The sequence below is a fragment of the Carlito syrichta genome, unplaced genomic scaffold (genome assembly GCF_000164805.1).
Source record: "Carlito syrichta isolate Samal-C Ts95f unplaced genomic scaffold, Tarsius_syrichta-2.0.1 Scaffold312622, whole genome shotgun sequence".
Taxonomy (NCBI): domain Eukaryota; kingdom Metazoa; phylum Chordata; class Mammalia; order Primates; family Tarsiidae; genus Carlito; species Carlito syrichta.
This window is the reverse complement of record NW_007256718.1, coordinates 7,891-24,823: the sequence shown is the minus strand read 5'-3', so window position 1 is coordinate 24,823 and position 16,933 is coordinate 7,891. Positions and strand designations below refer to the sequence as shown.

Below are 16,933 nucleotides of genomic sequence, written 5' to 3'. Positions count from 1 at the left end.
AGCTTCAAAATACAGTTTTCAAAGAGTCATTTGAAATGACATTATTTACAGTATTTGTGGGAAATGCACTAATGTTCAAGAATGTAATGAGTTAAATGTTTTAAGTTACTTTGGCCAGTACCTGGTTCCAGATGAGCCTGATTGTGAGAGATGTTGTGATCAATCATTCCAAATAGAGGGTTAGGGAAAAAATATGGTTTATTTTAGAGAATGATTGTTGTCTATCTGTTTAAAAATGAGAAGAAAATAGTCTTTGACTTGAAAAATCATGCTGTATATATTATTTTGTCAACAAAATCAAGCTTCTGCAAAAAGATAATACCATCTTCTAATACCATCAGAAAAAAAAAAAGATTTCTCTAAAACTAGAAGAGTTCTGGAAGTATAAACACCAGGCTATTGATCTATTTTATTTTGAGAAGCCACCTGACTTAGGAGCAGGATTATCAATCTGACATTTTTATTTTGAGTGTGTCACAATGTGGTCCTGCTACTGTGAGGTTTTAAATTCATGATGCTTTAAAATCAAATTAGTAAATGTCTAAAGTAGTCAACTAAGCAATACAGTCTATATATATGTATCTGAAGGAAAATATGCATTTTAATTTTAAATTTACCAGCATAACCTTGTGATATTATTTTAAGTCTATTTTATTATTATAAAGATGAGGGATACAATTGAGGGTTATGTATACAAACATTGATTATGTTGATGGGGTATGCCCCTTCCTCCCCTAGCAGCTTCCTTCAACTGCCAATTCCACCCGCCTCCCCTAACAGCTTCCCATTACTGTGAAACAGTATTTTTAAGTCTTTTTTCAATAGGCAGTTTTAGATTTGATGATTTAAAGCACATGGCAATTTTTTATAAAGTTCTATTCATTAACATTTGGAAGCTTATGCTTGCAACCTGCGTTTTTGTCTCCTTTTTTTTTTTGAGTTGGAGTCTCTGTCTCCCAGACTGGGGTGCAGTGACATACTCACAGGCACCGCAGCCTTGACCTGCTGGGCTCAGGTGATAGTTGTGCCTCAGTCTTCCAAGTAACTGGAACTACAGGCACGTGCCACCATGCCTGGCTAATTTTTTGATTTATTGTAGAGACGAGGTCTCACCAAGTTGCCCAGGCTGATCTTGAGCCCATGGGCTCAGGTAATTTTCTCACCTCGGCCTCCCAAAGTGCTGGGATTATAGGCATGAGCTACCACACTTGGCCTGCAGTCTGCATTTTTAAACAATTGCTTTCTCTTTGATGATGCTATGCTTTTTAAATAGCAAATTTTGTTTCCTTTTTTGTTTCAGTTTAATGAACAGAATTTCCTAGGCTGAACAGTCTCTCACACCTATACAAGGCTGTTTATGTCCACTTTTTGCCTACAGGTGCTCTTCCTGGTTGATACCCTTCAGTTTTCAGGCTGTGGGCAGTGACACAGGCATGCCCTCAGCTGAATCCCCTAGTTAAGTCCCATCGTGGACCCAAAGCAATGTGGCCAATGAGGTGAGAGGCTGTTCTGCATTTGGTAAATAATAATGAAGTACCTAACTTGTGTTGAGTGCTGAGTTTGGCAGTGGATTTACCAGACTGAGGTAGATGACTTCATCCCCACCTCATGGAGCTGACCTTGATGAGCAAACATAAAATTTTGAATTATACGAGTGTCTCCCTTCTTCACATTCAACACTGGAGGCAGGGAGACTACTGGGGCCACTGGTAAACTTGGTTCTGTGAAGTTATAAAAAATGGTAGTAACATAGGAGGAAGGATCCGCAAAAAACATAAAGAAATGAGGGAATAGTTTTGGGTTCAAGTGAAGATGATGAGAAGTTCATTAAGTAGATACTTTTGGGATAAGACAGAGATGAACAACAAGATCTAGGTGAAGGGACTGCCAGGGAATGAGAGATTAGGATTTGGAAAGCAAAGGGAAGTTGGCAGGGCCAGTGCTTTAGTAATCCAGGAAGATGAGCTTGATCAGGACAAAGAGTCTGCTGACTGGTGGGTCCTGATAGGCAGAACTTGCTGGGGCTGGCAAGGAAGGTAGGCTGGAGACCTGCTTTAGTGGGTGTGATTTGAAGTATGCCAGAAAAAACTGAAAGGGTAAGTAAACTCCCCTTCAGGAAAGACTAGATGAGAAGCGTAAGATGGAGACTTCCACAGTCTGTATGTTCTTTTCTGGAAATTTTCTAAAATTGGAATCTTGTTAATTTGTAAATTTCTATCAAAGGAGAAGATAAACACAATTTTTCTGGATCTATTAACTGGTAAGATACGGATATCAGCTAGTTTATCTCCAACATGCAAAGTTTACTTTAAATATCCTTTCTTCTTGGACTATATACTATGTATTAAAAATGTCCTTTAACCAAGCTTTACTATCTTAGTGGTGTCCTCATTAACATATTAGTTGAATAAAATATTTGACACATGTTTGTTCTATATTTTGATGAGTCATGTGTTTATCTTTTTAAAAATTATACTCTGATCTTTTGTAGTGTATCCACTAACTTCCTAAGGAGAACTGTCTATCATATATATCCATTGAAGGTATTGCTTCAGAAGAGCGAACGCTAATAAACTCAGTGAATACTTCTCTCGCATCCTGCAGTGATTCTTAAGATGTAATATACATTTACTTTGGGGGATTTTGACCATTTAAAAGTTTTATTTTGTAGAAATGAGACTAGGAGGTCAGGCTGGTCTCGAACTCCTAGTCTCAATTGATCCTCTTGCATTAGCTTGTATTAGAGGTATGAGCCACCATGCCTGTCCCGACCTTGTTGTTTTCTAGGGATCCTTTCCTTTTATGGGACAGTGAACTGTAGACGAATATTTTGGGTCATCTGGCTATATTTGGTACCTGAGCAGGGAAAGGGGTTGAGAAAATAACAAAAACTAGTATATAAAAATAGAAATGGTTCTAGCATTGAGGACATAACACATTATGGGTTAATGACAGAGCACTGAAGGAAGGACACAGAGAAAAGTTACTTGGTTGTTGAAAACCAGGAGAATGCTGTCTGGGCTCTTGACAGTTGGCTTTGTGTCACAAAGGGGCAAAGTCACAGCTGATCCCGGCTCCCAGGACAGAGAAGAGGAAGAAGACTAAGAAAGTATCAAGATGACCAGGACTCCAGGAGGTGGAGAATGTCAGCAGTGTCCCAGGGGTGACCTGGGAGCAGTTGTATTGAGATAGCAGCAGAAAGAGACCTCACATGGCATGCATGACCCAAGGGAGAAGTGTTGGTGCTAAGCCTCTGGGTCTGGTCATCACCTGAGGTAGAGAGGTGAGAAAGAAGCACCCATATGAGGACAGACAGGTGAGCCACTGGTTTCACTTTTTAATTTTATTATTTTTGGAGACAGGGTCTTGCTCTGTTGCATAGATTGAAGTGCAGTGATGTGGTCATGGCTCACTGCAACCTCAGCCTCCTGTGTTCAAGCAATCCTCTTGCCTCTGCCTCCTGGGTATCTAGGACTACAGCATATGCAATCATGCACAGAAAATTTAATTCTTTTTTGTAGAGACAGGGTCTTGCTCTGTTGCCCAGGCTTGCCTTGAACTCTTGGTCTTAAGAGTCTTGGTGTCTCAAAGTGCTAGGATTGCATGTATGTGCTTTGGCACCTGGTCTGGTTTCCCTTACTGAACATTCTCTGCTCCTACTCACTATGGGAATACAAGGCAACTATGGATTTTTTTCTTATGCTGCTTTCTACCTCTCCTGAGATTACTGAATTTCAGACCAGTGACTCATGGATGAGAGTTTGTGTGGCTTGGCCTGGGATTGATCACTTACAGGGCCATTGGAAATAACACAGATCAGCTTAGTGGGATGAAAAACATAGGGCGTGTGTCCTCATCTAGCTCACAGCATCCATAAAACATGTGGATAGACCCAATGTGAACAAAGGATAAGGCTGGAGGACAGGGTGATGCACATGGCGGGTCCACTTAGACAAGTTTCCTGTCCTTTCTCTCTCCTACTCAGAGTCCACATCTCCCAGCCATGTGCTGAGTGTGTGACTATCCCCAGCACAAACTCCAAGAATGAGCCTTGTGTCATCAAATCAATCAGACAGCCTACTCAGGGGTGATGGTGTGGGTGATTTGGTTCAGGTTTCCTGAAGGCTAGAATTCCTGATCAATGAGTTTGGGGGGAGGGCGATCTCACTCATTCAGGAAGGTTTGCTGTATGAATGTGATGTCTGAGACTGAGAAGGTATTTCACCCCCATGTGGGAAATTTTCCAAGGGACAGAGTGGATCATCAAGGAGAGAGAGAAAATCGCAAAGAATCAGATAGTATTCATCAGCCCTCATTACACTTGTTTCTTCTGAAATGTTAACTATTTGACTTTCTGAAATCAGAGCCCAAACTTCACAGCCCACTCTGGACTTACAAAACCACAGGTACCTATGATGCCCCTTCCTCTGAGAGTCTCCAGAGCAAGTTGATAGAGGACTCAGGTGACACCTCCAGTAGGATAAGACTCCTTATTGCTGGATGGGCAGCTCTATGCCTGTCCCAGCACTGTCTCTCTTGCTCACTGTTGTCATCTGTGTTTCACCAATGGGCTTTTGGAAAGTCATTATTTCCTCAATAAGGTTAATAATTTAGCTAGTATAAAATGTACATTTTAGAGAAAAAAGGCATCTCTCCATAGTCTTCTTCTAATGTAAACATTTGGAATAAGCCCTTTCTTCCTCCTAATTACTCCCTTATAGTGTTTTTCTTTAGGTGCATTTCATTGTTTTTAAAAGTTACCTTTATTTCTTCCACTAGACTGTGTTTGTTTTGGCATATAATGAGTCCTTCCTCACATCTACTCTTCAATACGGCCTTCACAGTCTCCGCAGATGACTGGGATCAGGATGCATTGACTCATCAGCCTTGACTCTGCCTAGAAGGACTGCAGACTCCCTGTTCCAAGGTCTTCATTCATTCTAGAGCAGGGTCTCAGTCCTCTGTAGTCTCTCCAGTCCTTTTGACCCCCTTTTTCCTCATCTGGTTCATCTACACCAGAGGACACAACAAGAGTCCTGAGTCAGCAGGGATGGGATATCACAGCTGTGGACCAACCAGCCTGTGGGTTCCTTGTCTCTACTCAGTGCTTACTGGGTCCCAGCTGCATCCTCCTGCCTGGGAGACCCTGAGTCATACTTACCAAAGCTCTCCTTCCCTAATTATGCTCAGACAAAAAAGGTCAGACTCAAGGTAGAACGTGGAGAGATTGAAAAATATAGTCAAATAGATGTTATGCTTTGTTTGAAAATAAAATAATCTCCTGTGAGCATTAAATGTGACCAATTCTGGAATCCCACACCATCATTTTCCTAATGACCTGGTGAAAATTGTTGGGTACTCTGCTTTTCCAAAGCCACAGATTTCTAATACATGGGCAACATTGAGAATTAAAATAATGAGTTAATTATTCATATTCCATTCTTATAAATGCTTTGAAATGTTAACAGGTTCAGGGCACTTGTGAGGAGGACCTGACTTTGGAGCAGGCTATGTGTGGGAATGGAGACTCACCCATTCTTCCCTGGTTTCTTGGTTGAGGTGGGACAAAACTAATACCTGTTACCGTCAGTAACTGCAAGCTGTGTAAAGGAATTCTATGTTCTATCCAGCTAAAGCATGAAAAAGATGCCCTGTTTCTTCACAAATATCCTGGCAATAGGCTGTTGTGAAGAATCCATTTGACTATGCAAGGTAAGAGGAGGCTACAATGACTAAATTGTGTTCTTGACTGAGCCTAGGTGTGATAGGAAAGGAAACAGCAGCAGTCTGGCCCAAGCAATCACTGTTGAGTGATGGATGTGGCTGGCAGATGGCACTCAGGGAACTCTTGTCTCATTTCCTCACATTCTGCAGCACTGTAGGGACCCTGAGGATCCTGTCCTAGGACTCGGTGCCATAACTAACCTTGTACTCAGGCCACAGTCTGGTGAAGGTCAGGGAGCCTGAGTGCCAGACCTGGAGTTGAGATTCAATCTGGACCCTTGAGAATCAATTGACATATCTATAAATAATGAATCTGGGGGACACTACCTGGGAGTTGTTGGTACTGTGGAGCATGCCAGTCTCTCAAAAAGTTGTAACTGCTTTCAGAGTAGGAGGTAAGACCTTGGTAATTAACTTAGATATGGAACTTCATAATTAATTTAGGAGGACACGGGGGAGAAGGGAGTGTTAGGAGATGGAGAGAGACCCAAGATTTGAGAGGGAAAATTGTGAATTAAAGATTGAGAAGAATAAAATGAGGGTGGTCCATACTTTATAAGAGACTGGAGGAGAAGTCAGTGAGGAAATTGGACAGGATCCAGAAGACAGATCAGGTCAAGATGAGGTTTCAAATGTGTTCCATCTGTAGTTTTATTTTTAGGTTTTGTCTGTTTGCTAGTTTAAGAAAACAGAACCTCTTCTAACTTTGAAGTTATCCTCTCTGGTCATCTCCCTTCCTGAACTGGGGCATTCATCTATCATCACAAGTCTTCAGTTTTTACCAGAAGAAATTTATTCTTGATTTCTATCCACAAATGACTTCCCTTCATCTTTTACACAATTCGTATAAATTTGATGATAATAAAACATTTATATTGATTTTGAGGAGAAGAGTCCTTTTAAAAATACAGAATACAGGCCAAACTTCAGACCTGTTGATTCAGAATCCACATTTTTCAGGATTCCAGATGGTGCACATTGAAATCTGAGACACTATGATCTGACCCAGGCACCAAGGCACTTGGTGGGCTTTTGCTTCTGAATTATTCTGCAGGTCTCAGTCTATCTTGCTTCCTACCAACAAACTAACATCCTCTTTTCCCATTTTTGCATGATATATTAGACATACTGTATTCACAGCTTTCCATTAGCATAAAGGACATCTTCCTCGGGGATCACAGAATGCACAAAAATAACCAGAATTGTTTTATTAATAACAAGATGACCTTCACATTTTCACACCTTCATATCTTCCTACCAGTGAACAATTGGAATTAGCTAAAATGTATAATTTTGTATTAGTACTTAAAATCTTAAGCAGTCATTTTATGTTTATATATATTTTAGATGAAGGGAGTTCTTGTATTAACCTTCAATAACAATAGCAGCGTATAAAGGGTATAAATATGAACACAAATATAATACTAATTTTGGAAAAGGCAACGTGTGGTGGCTTACACTTGTAATCTCAGTAATTTGAAAGGCTTAGGCAGGAGGATTGCTTGAGCCCATGAGTTGGAGACCAGTCAGGGCAACATAGTAAGACCTTGTCTCCTCAAAGAATAAGAAAAATTACCTGGGTATGGTGGCATTACACCTATGGTCCCAGCTCCTTGTGAGGCTGAGGTAAAAGGATTGCCTGAGCCCAGGAGGTCAAGGCTGCAGTGAGTTGTGATTGTTCCACTGCATGCCAGTCTGGGTGACTGAATAAGACCCCAATTTAAAAAAATGAGTGCACCTAACCCTTAACTGAACCCCACAATATCATAATTAAAAATATTGATTAAAATAAATTTTAAAAATAATTAAAAAATGAGTGGAAAAATTGAATTATGTTTTTTGTGGTCTGATTTTTCTCAAACCATTCATGAATATCCTCCACTTTAGGACTCAGACAGAAATAAGAGTCTAATCAAACATTACCCTTCACCTTTTTCTCTAAGGACACGCAAAATTTAGGCTGCCACAGAGCTCGTGTCTGCTCTTGTGATCCTGATATCACCTGATCATATTTGTACCTATTTATCCCTCTAGGTCTCCCTGTACAGAGTACCAGTGCTTTGTAGCCTGCATTAGTACCCAGCCTCATTTTTGCTGGATCCTGAGAGAGTCAGAGCAGTTTTTTCAACCAGTAAGAAGCCTAAGAACCCAGCAGGCACCCAGGAGTGTTTATGTTTGTACCATAAAGTGGTGCCATGGGGACTTGTCCAGACTTTTGCTGGAATCAGCGTAGATAATGACCATGGGTGACCACTCCAGTGCTGGAGCCACAGGTGAGAGTGACTGTCCCTCCTGGGTACACAGTTAGTGAGGGCTTCTGAGTCACCACACCATGAGATCAGGTCCCTGATATGAACATAGATACACATTAGGAAGGAGAAAGGGAGACAGAGGGATCTATCTCTGATCTCCATAAACCTAGACAGAGAAGGAGAAGAAAAGGAGGAGAGTCATCCAGGCCATGCTCTGGACTTTCCAAAGATCCACATGGTCCTCAGCTGATGTTGGAATCTGGGATTGTTTTTTCATCTTTTCCTCAACTCTCTGGGTAAAGGATATATGATTATTTGGTGTATTATGTGAATATTTGCCTTTTACCACCCACTTCATCATTCAATTCTGGGTCCTCAGCCCAGTGAGCAACCACATTGTCAGGGAGTCTGGGCTGCTGTGAGCTCTGTGTTAGCCCTATGGGAGGAAACACCTGTTGTCACCTCTAAGCCAGGTGAGTGAGTACAAGCCCAGGGACCAGTAAATTTGAACCATTTGAGTGTGTTTCAGGCCTTGTTCATCTCTGGGAAGATGCACAGCTCCCTGCTGTGCCTAGAGAACAGTTTGTACCTTTTCCTCTGGTTGTGTTAAATATCTTCTCTGATGCCTGGATTTCAATTTCAGTATTACCATGTCTTGAGTTCCTCAGAGAGGATTTATTGTTTTACTTACTGTATTGTTGATATTCTATACTTTACATTTGGCTTGTTTTAATTACTCTATGTCTTTGCTCAGATTTTCTGCCTTTTCATTTGTTTCAAAAATGTCTGTCATTGCTCATCAATGGATTTTATGATTTCTGTTTAAAAAATTGCTGTCATAATTTCAGCACATAAATCATCTCAGTGTTGTTTTCTATAGATTATCTTTTCTCACTGAAGCTGTGATTTTCCTTGTTCTTGATATAGACAGTTATTCAAAAAGTTATATTCTCAACATTTTGAATTTTATATTATGATAGTGTGGGCCCTATAATCTTCTTTTCATCAGAATATCCTCCTGTTATTTGTGTCACAGAACATGGGGGTTATTTCTTCTGCTTCCCAGTGGTCTTTACAAAATGAAACTCTGACTCTCACAGTATTGGTGCTGCTGCCCTGGGGCAAGTGGGGTCAATGATTTGCACTACCTTGTTGTCTTCAAGTATAGGTATAAGATCAGCTCTCCCACTGAATCCCACTGACAGGTAGGAAGGTGCAATTGAGGGTTGAATGCGACTTTTACTACTGTAAGGTGGGCATGGAAGCTCAGCTGCTTCCTGAGCTCAGTTATGCTACACTGATACCAGAGAGGTGAGGAGAACAACTGCAGTGCCAACTACTTTGCCTCCCACTCACCTAACCAGTACACTTAATGCCAGAGGTCAGTCAAGGCTGAGCTCTTCACTAGATGCCACAGTTACCAGCAAGGGGCACAGCAAGGCTGACTAGCTCTGCCTTGTACCACTTCATTCGGTCTCAATGTTGAGGGATGAGAATTGAAGTTCAACTCTTCTCTGGGCCCTACCAAAATCAGGGATGGGGACATAGCCATGATAACTCACCCTGTCTGCCATTACCTTGCTCAATCTTACTGATCCTGAGTATGGATACAGGGTCAGCTTGTCACTGAGGCCCAAATTCACTCCCCCAGTTAAGCAATGGCAGTTCTGCCTGGCTGGGGATGGCTGATCAGGTCCTTGCTCAGCACAGCTGAATCCTGTGGGGGGAGCATAGTCTGGGGATTATGTTAATGCTTGGCTGGAGTTGGTAGGTCTTGTGAAAACATTTTCTTTTGTGAGACTACCTGATCCCTAGATTCTTTGGCTCAGGGGACAGGATGATCTTAGAGGTTTTCTGCAGCATCCTGGCTTGAATATAAGGGAGGTAGTAAGGAAACCCAAAGATCTCACTGCTATATTGTTTGGCAAATATGGGAAGTTTCCTTCTTATTTCCACTTCTTAGAGTCTTCTCATTCTTGTTAGTTGTGTTAGCAGGACTTTTTATTTGCAAACAAGAAGATCTGGGGAGAATGGGGCTACTTTATATTGGCCAGAACTGGAAATACTCATGATATCTGTTAAGGTTTACCCTAGTAAATGAATCTATTCAGTTTGATTGATTATCTGATTCTGTTTACAAGGGGTTTCTGAGTTACCACAGTCTGTGAAGTGACTCTGGAAGCCCTGAAGAAGAAAGAGACGCTATCAAGGAAGGATATGGGAGACTTGGCTTTAGTGTTTCCCTTCCCCATTCCTAAACTTGAGTCTACTCTGACCTGTGTGATAAGCCCATAGGGAGAAGAGGAGAGGGCTCCAGACCAGAGTAGGTACTCCCCTAAGAGTGTTCATTTTCACCTCGCACCACTGAGTGAGGTTTCCTCAGATTATACTTTTGATAACTGCAAATTGAGAATCTTCAGACACACAATCCTATCTCTCATGAGTCTTTGAACACACATCCAGGTGGTCACAGGTGTTGTATTCTCACACATACCAGTCCTTGAGCTCTCGCCACAGGCCACAGGAGAATTCCACAGCTGTGTAGTGTCTTGAGCTTCCCCTCACATGTGTGCATGTGGAAAGGTACATATATTTAACGTAATGCCCTTTTTCTGCAGTGGAGACAAAATCTCCAGGTTTGCCTGTTGTGAGAGACATTGAGCTTCAGAGCCAGGCAGAGGAATTGGATTAAATTACCTTTTAGTTACTCTCATATAGGCAATATTTTCTTAGTTTGTATTTTGACATTGAAATGGAATTACTTTCAGTCATGGTTTTTTATGAGACTATTGAAAATTACATATTGGTTATTTAAAAAGGGGAAATGTGTAAAATAGAAATATTAAGGTAAATACAGGAAGCATGATAGAAAAGTAATACACACAAATGTGTGTGTGTGTGTATGTATGCTACTAACATACACATATAATGTATTCTTTTTAAAAAACATTTTTTTTCAAATATTGGTTTATCTCAAAAAAATTGCATTGTGGGGTGCAGGGAAGACTTATAAATATTATAAACATGTTAATTGCAGTGTATTAAAATGGTGGTCTACATTATAAGTGAGTCTATAAGTTTAAATATACTAGTGATATATCCCAATATACAGACTTTCTACAGATAATACATACAATTATAAAGAATACAAAAAACCCTCAAAAGTAATGCTTATTTTTCAGGTGATATATTAGTCAACAAACGCTCTGACAGCTTTGACTGACACCACATCTGTCTTATGCTAATGCTCATCTCAGAGACAACATCATATTTAAAGAGAGGATACAAATGAAAACTTCATGACCTCACTGAGGGGAGAATGTGCTTTAAAAAAAAGTTTTCAGCAAACAGTGTGAAATAAGGTTGCTAAGCTTACAGTGATGTGAAAATTGTGTTTTTTTGTTTGTTTGTTTGTTTTTTTGAGTTGGAGTCTTACTCTGTCACCCAGACTGGAGTGCAGTGGCCGCTCCTGGCCACCGCAGCCTCGACCTGCTGGGCTCCGGCGATCCTTCCACCTCAGCCTTCCAAGTAGCCGGAATTACAGGCATGCACTACCATGCCCGGCTGATTTTTTGATTTATTGTAGAGATGAGGTCTCACTGCCCAGGCGGGTCTCGAACCCGCGGGCTCAGGCAATTCACTCACCTCAGCCTCCCAAAGGCGCGGGATTACAGGCTGAGCCACCGAGCCCGGCCACAAAGGTAATCTTATGGGTAATTGTCTCATCTTTGATGTTGGTCAGTCTCCGCCACTGGGCAGGAGGCCCTGCCCTGTGAAAGCAAGAGCCATGTGAATGTTGTACATAACTGTATGTTCAGAGTTAGCACGTAAGATCTAGCATATAGTGGCTGCTCTTTTGTTGCAAGAATGAGCTCATTGTTGTGAAATTACATAAAACTTCTTGTCAAAGGCAAGGATGTGCCCCTTCTCCTAAAGCATCCACACTTTCCTTGGGCATGCCTTTTCTTTCTAATAAATTATTTCTTTTTTTTTTTTTTTTGAGTTGGAGTCTCACTCTGTCACCCAGACTGGAGTGCAGTGGTCACTTCTGGCCGCTGCAGCCTCGACCTGCTGGGCTCTGGCGATCCTTCCGCCTCAGCCTTCCAAGTAGCTGGAGCTACAGGCGCATGCTACCATACCCAGCTCATTTTGATTTATTGTAGAGATGAGGTCTCACGAAGTTGCCCAGGCGGGTCTCGAACCCATGGGCTCAGGCAATCCACTCACCTCAGCCTCCCAAAGGCACGGGATTACAGGCTGAGCCACCGAGCCTGGCTGAAAATTGTGTTTTAAGAAGTCCTGTCAGCTGACACCTCTGCCAAAAGGCAAACTAAAACATTTAAAAACACACATAAAGACCTTCAGAACCAATCCTAACAATGTTCAGGAAAAAAAGCCCATGGGCAATGGCTTTGAGAAGTCTGGGAAATCCTGAGCAGCTTCCTTGATGATGACAGTGATGAGGATGTTGTGATGAGATCTTTAGTGAAGATGGAGGGGGGCTCTTTGGTAAATTCAGGGTCAAAAGGCTGCGAGTTGTTGTGTCCAATCACATTTTGGTTAAAAGGGGGAGCAATCTAATTTGATATCATTCCACTTTATTCATAGAAGAAGACATGAAACATTACGATGATGATGATGATGATGATGATGATTATTATTTTTGAGTCAGAATCTCACTCTGTGGCCCAGGCTGCAGTGCAGCAGCACAATCATGGCATGCTGAAGTTTGAAACTACTGGACTCATTGATCCTTCTGAATCAGCTTCTCAAGTAGCTGTGACTACAAGTGAGTACCATCATGCCCCAAAATTTTATTTTATTTTTTGTAGAAATGTGTTCTCACTAAGTTTCCATGCTTGTCTCAAACTCCAGGGCTGAAGCAATCCTCTTGCCTCAACCTCCCAAAGTGCTGGGATTACAGGCTTTCTATGGATATTTCTGGGATTACAGGTTTGAGCCTCTATGCCTGGTCAACACATGATTCTTAATATTTATTAAGCCATCCTTGGCAGTGGGTCTCTTTGTCCTGTCCTTCTGTGGAAGGCGCTCCTGAAGGTTCTTGGAGAATTTGTCATACTTGATTTTAACTAGAGGGTTTCAGCAGAATGCAGAATGCACATCTCAGCTGTTTTCAGCTATAAGAAAAGAAGGCAGGCCATACAGTATCTTATACAACAGGACCCCGGCACCTCCAGTCTGTGTGTGCCGTAGGAGGTAGATATTGTGTCATTTTGTTCAGTGTTCTTGAAGAGTCCAAATTCAAAGAGTGCAGGTAAATCAAGGCCATGGTTCTTTCAGCAACATAGAAATGGATCCACAGTTCTGGAAGTAGTTCTCCCTTTGGAGATGGTTGAGCAACTCTCCACTGTTAATATAGTGTAGCACAAAGTATAGGTCATCAGGAGTCCAACAAGAGAAGTGAAGGCCCACTAGCAAAGAATGTTTCTCATTCTTTAAGAGTGAATTGCACTCTGATTTACCATGCTTCTTTTTTAATAATTATTTTATTCTATAATACTTTGCATAGAATGTTTCTTCTTTCTTGCTAGAGAAACTTTCCAAATCTACCCTACCCAATCAATTTCAAGAAGTGAAAGTCTTGCTTTAGTTTGAAGATTGGACTTGCTGAGAATGACTTGATGGAGGAGAGGGGTTGGCATTCATAAGCTCAGGTTCCTGAGGTTGGGAGATTTTCCAAATGGACTGAATTCCCAGGTGTATGCATCCTTAGGAGTAATTGGAAATCTTCTGAATACAGTTTTACAGGCCCATGCTCCTCTGTTTCATGAAAGACTCAGCAAGCATCTTAAGTGCTTGTTCTTTACCTGTCACAGTGACCCAGAATTCATCTATAAAGCTTTCTCTTCAAAATTCTGTATTGCTTCTTCCTAATACTTCTCTAATATCATTTTGTATAAAGACAGCACAAAGGCAAATCAAACCATGTATCCTCACACTGTTCCTCCACTTAGGGAATGCTTCTGGATGTTCATGTAGTGAGGTAGCTTTCAGCTCTGCATTTTCATACCTGGTATCAAGTGGGTTAGCTCCGTGGGTGGTAGGAGTGTCTCTGGAAACCAATCCTACATGGTAGGTTTCTAATAACACAAATATTTATGTATTGTTAACTGCTACTTAGATTACTTATGCTTGTGATAATTTGTCTCATCTTCAGGCTGCAGTTCAAAATGAAATTATAGTTTTAATCACTGGATTGTGATTTTAAAATTGTTTAAATTATAGTTTTTAGCACTTGATTGTGATTTTAAAATTGTTTCTCCATGCCTGTATTTCCAGCTACTTGGAAGGCTGAGGCAGAAGTATTGCCTGAGGCAAGCAGGTCAATCCCATGAGTGTGCCACTGCATTCCAACCTGGACGATGGAGTGAAACTTCAACTAAAAAAATTGTTTCTGTGTTTTCTTGGATTTTGAATAGAAAATTATGAGTGACTGCGTCAGAGAATATTACCCTGACTGCATTTTAAGAAGGAATTCTCAAAATAATTTCATAATAATAAGAGTAGAGTTGTCTTTCAAACATTAGTATTCATAAAAATCTCTGGGAGAACTTGCTGGAACAGATTTTTGGGTACCAAAGCAATCTCTGATTTAGTATGGCATCTGAGCAAATTGCACTTTTAGCAACCTCCCAAGTAATGCTATCATTTCAATATTAAATAAAATATTTGGTCTCCATAGTCAGACTAATGAAGGATATAGCAGTGAATGCTTCTTTTAAAAGCAGTCTTCCTGGTAGTAGTGGGTCTCACTGGTGTGTCATATATTTTGGAGCAGAGTCCCCTTCTCTCATGACTGTAGGCAGAGTGGAGAAGCCCGTCATGGAGGAGTCACACTGGAGAGAGATAAACATCCTGGGAAACACTGTATAAGGTACCTGGTAATAAACCATTGGACAGGAGAATAAGGCCATGGAGATTCCTTCCCCATTGTAGTGCCTACCTTTGTCACCATCTCACTGTCTCTCTTTTGTGGTTGAAGACTCAGGCATTCTGAGAAGAAGAAGAACATTTTGTTGCACTTCCCCATGGGTTTAACTCACTGTGTAAATGCCACTACCCATGTACACCATACAGTAATAATCAGGTTCATCTGGTCTGAGCCCTCGTGATGGTGAGGACTGACTTGTTTCCAAAGATGGATCCTGTGAAGCTATCAGGGACCCCAGAGGGGTGGTTGTTTGTTCTGTAGATAAGTATGTGTGGAACCTGTCCTGGTGTCTGCTGATACTTGCTGGGATAGTGACTCACAGAGATGGACCCAGAGTTCAGGTCACAGGTGAATGTGACTGTCTCTCCTGGAGACACAGAGAGTGATGGCTCCTGGGTCACCACAGTCTGAGAATCCACTCCTAAAAGCAATAGAAAATACACAGTTTTGATTATGAAAATGAGGGTCTCCCTGTCTTCTGCATTGCACGGGTCCCCACAGACACAGACTTTTTTCTCCTGACCTGAGCTGTAAGCAAGGAAGCTGAGAAGAAGTGTTGTCCAGGCCATAGTGGGGAGGCTCACAAGGGCTCAGTGTCCTCAGGCTTCTCAGACCGAATTTGGTTTTGGGGGGGCCTTTTCATCCCTCCCCAGACCCACTAGGAGGAGATGGTTCTTCATGCAAATCAGCTTCCTCTCTCTTTCTGCCCCAGTGTTCACCCTGCTGTCCCCGGGAAAGACCTTGAGAGAGGCAGATGTCTAGTCCTCACACAGACACATGACTACATGGGCACTGAGAAACAGAGGGATAGAAACCCACTCAATACCCTACAACCCACTAGTGACCTCCTGCCCTGAGCAAGAGCGGGGTCCACACAGACCTGTGGGGCCAATTCCTCAGGATCTTGTACATTTCTTAGAGTGTCTGACTATGGCTCAACCCCACTTCATATCTGTTCCCTCAAATTATATTTTTATCATTACACAGAGATTGCAAAAATAATCTTAGCCTCAGTCCAAAGTCTCCCTGGTGTTCAAAGTGAATATTTTTCGATATAACATGGATTCTATTTGCTAATACATTGAAGAAGTTTTGCAGCTATCTTCTATATTCATGAAAAATAGAAATATTTGTAGTATGAATACATTCAACCACAGATGTCCTGGTAGAAATGACTTGTGAAGGGAGTGGGTTGAGGAGTAACACAGTTGTTAGAAGTATCTTGCTTTTTTTTTTTCTTTCTGGTGTTATTACCCAAATTTGTGATTTCCTTCATTGATGAGGATATCCAAGGCACTGTCATGAACTTAATTGCATTAGTTTGAAAAATCTTACCATTTTCATTTTCAATATATTTTCTTTTTATTCTGACATCTTATTTTTCTTCACATTTCTTTAATGTGATTATATCATTTTTGTACAAACAAAAGTTGGTACGAGGAAATATAAACAAGGAAAGAACAATGGAATATCAAGGCAGCTGTTGGCACATTGAGTAGAATTTGTCTTTTTTTTCCAGTCCCTTTGGCTTATCAGTGGGTCTAGTGGAGATATGTCTTGTTCAGCCAAGACCTAGTCCCCTAGGATGATCCAGACTGTATCTCTCCAGCCCTTGTCCAACTGATGACAACACAGTCCCAGCAAGGCTGCTCTGTGCTGAACAGACCTCTCAGTCTGTTCTCTAGTCTGAGTCAGTTCAGGTATGAGACCCCAGGAAGATGAAACAGTAAGTGGTACAGGGACACTGGTGGACTTCAGGAACATTTCACTGGCTGCTATAGTGCCGGAGACCAGCTCCAGCCAGGTTCAGGGTACCCCAAAGGTGGAGATGGCATCGGTGATTGGAGGGAAGAAGAATGAGAGAGAGAAAGAGAGAGAAAGAAAGAGACTGGACTCCTGTCAAGTGCAGAAGCGATGTGTGTTATTGGGAATTACAATAGGTCTTTTATGCACAAAGTCAGATGTGGGAGGGGCGTCCCCCACCCACCAGAAACCTTAATCCATG

General features: G+C 41.5%; 1 gene segment (V, D, J or C); it reads right to left on the bottom strand.

Moving 5' to 3' along the window:
- Positions 1–15,086: 15,086 nt before the first annotated feature.
- On the bottom strand, positions 15,087–15,497 carry LOC103272476. The segment is given in 2 exon segments: positions 15,087–15,349; positions 15,452–15,497. Coding segments are annotated over 2 exon segments (309 nt in total).
- Positions 15,498–16,933: the final 1,436 nt, after the last annotated feature.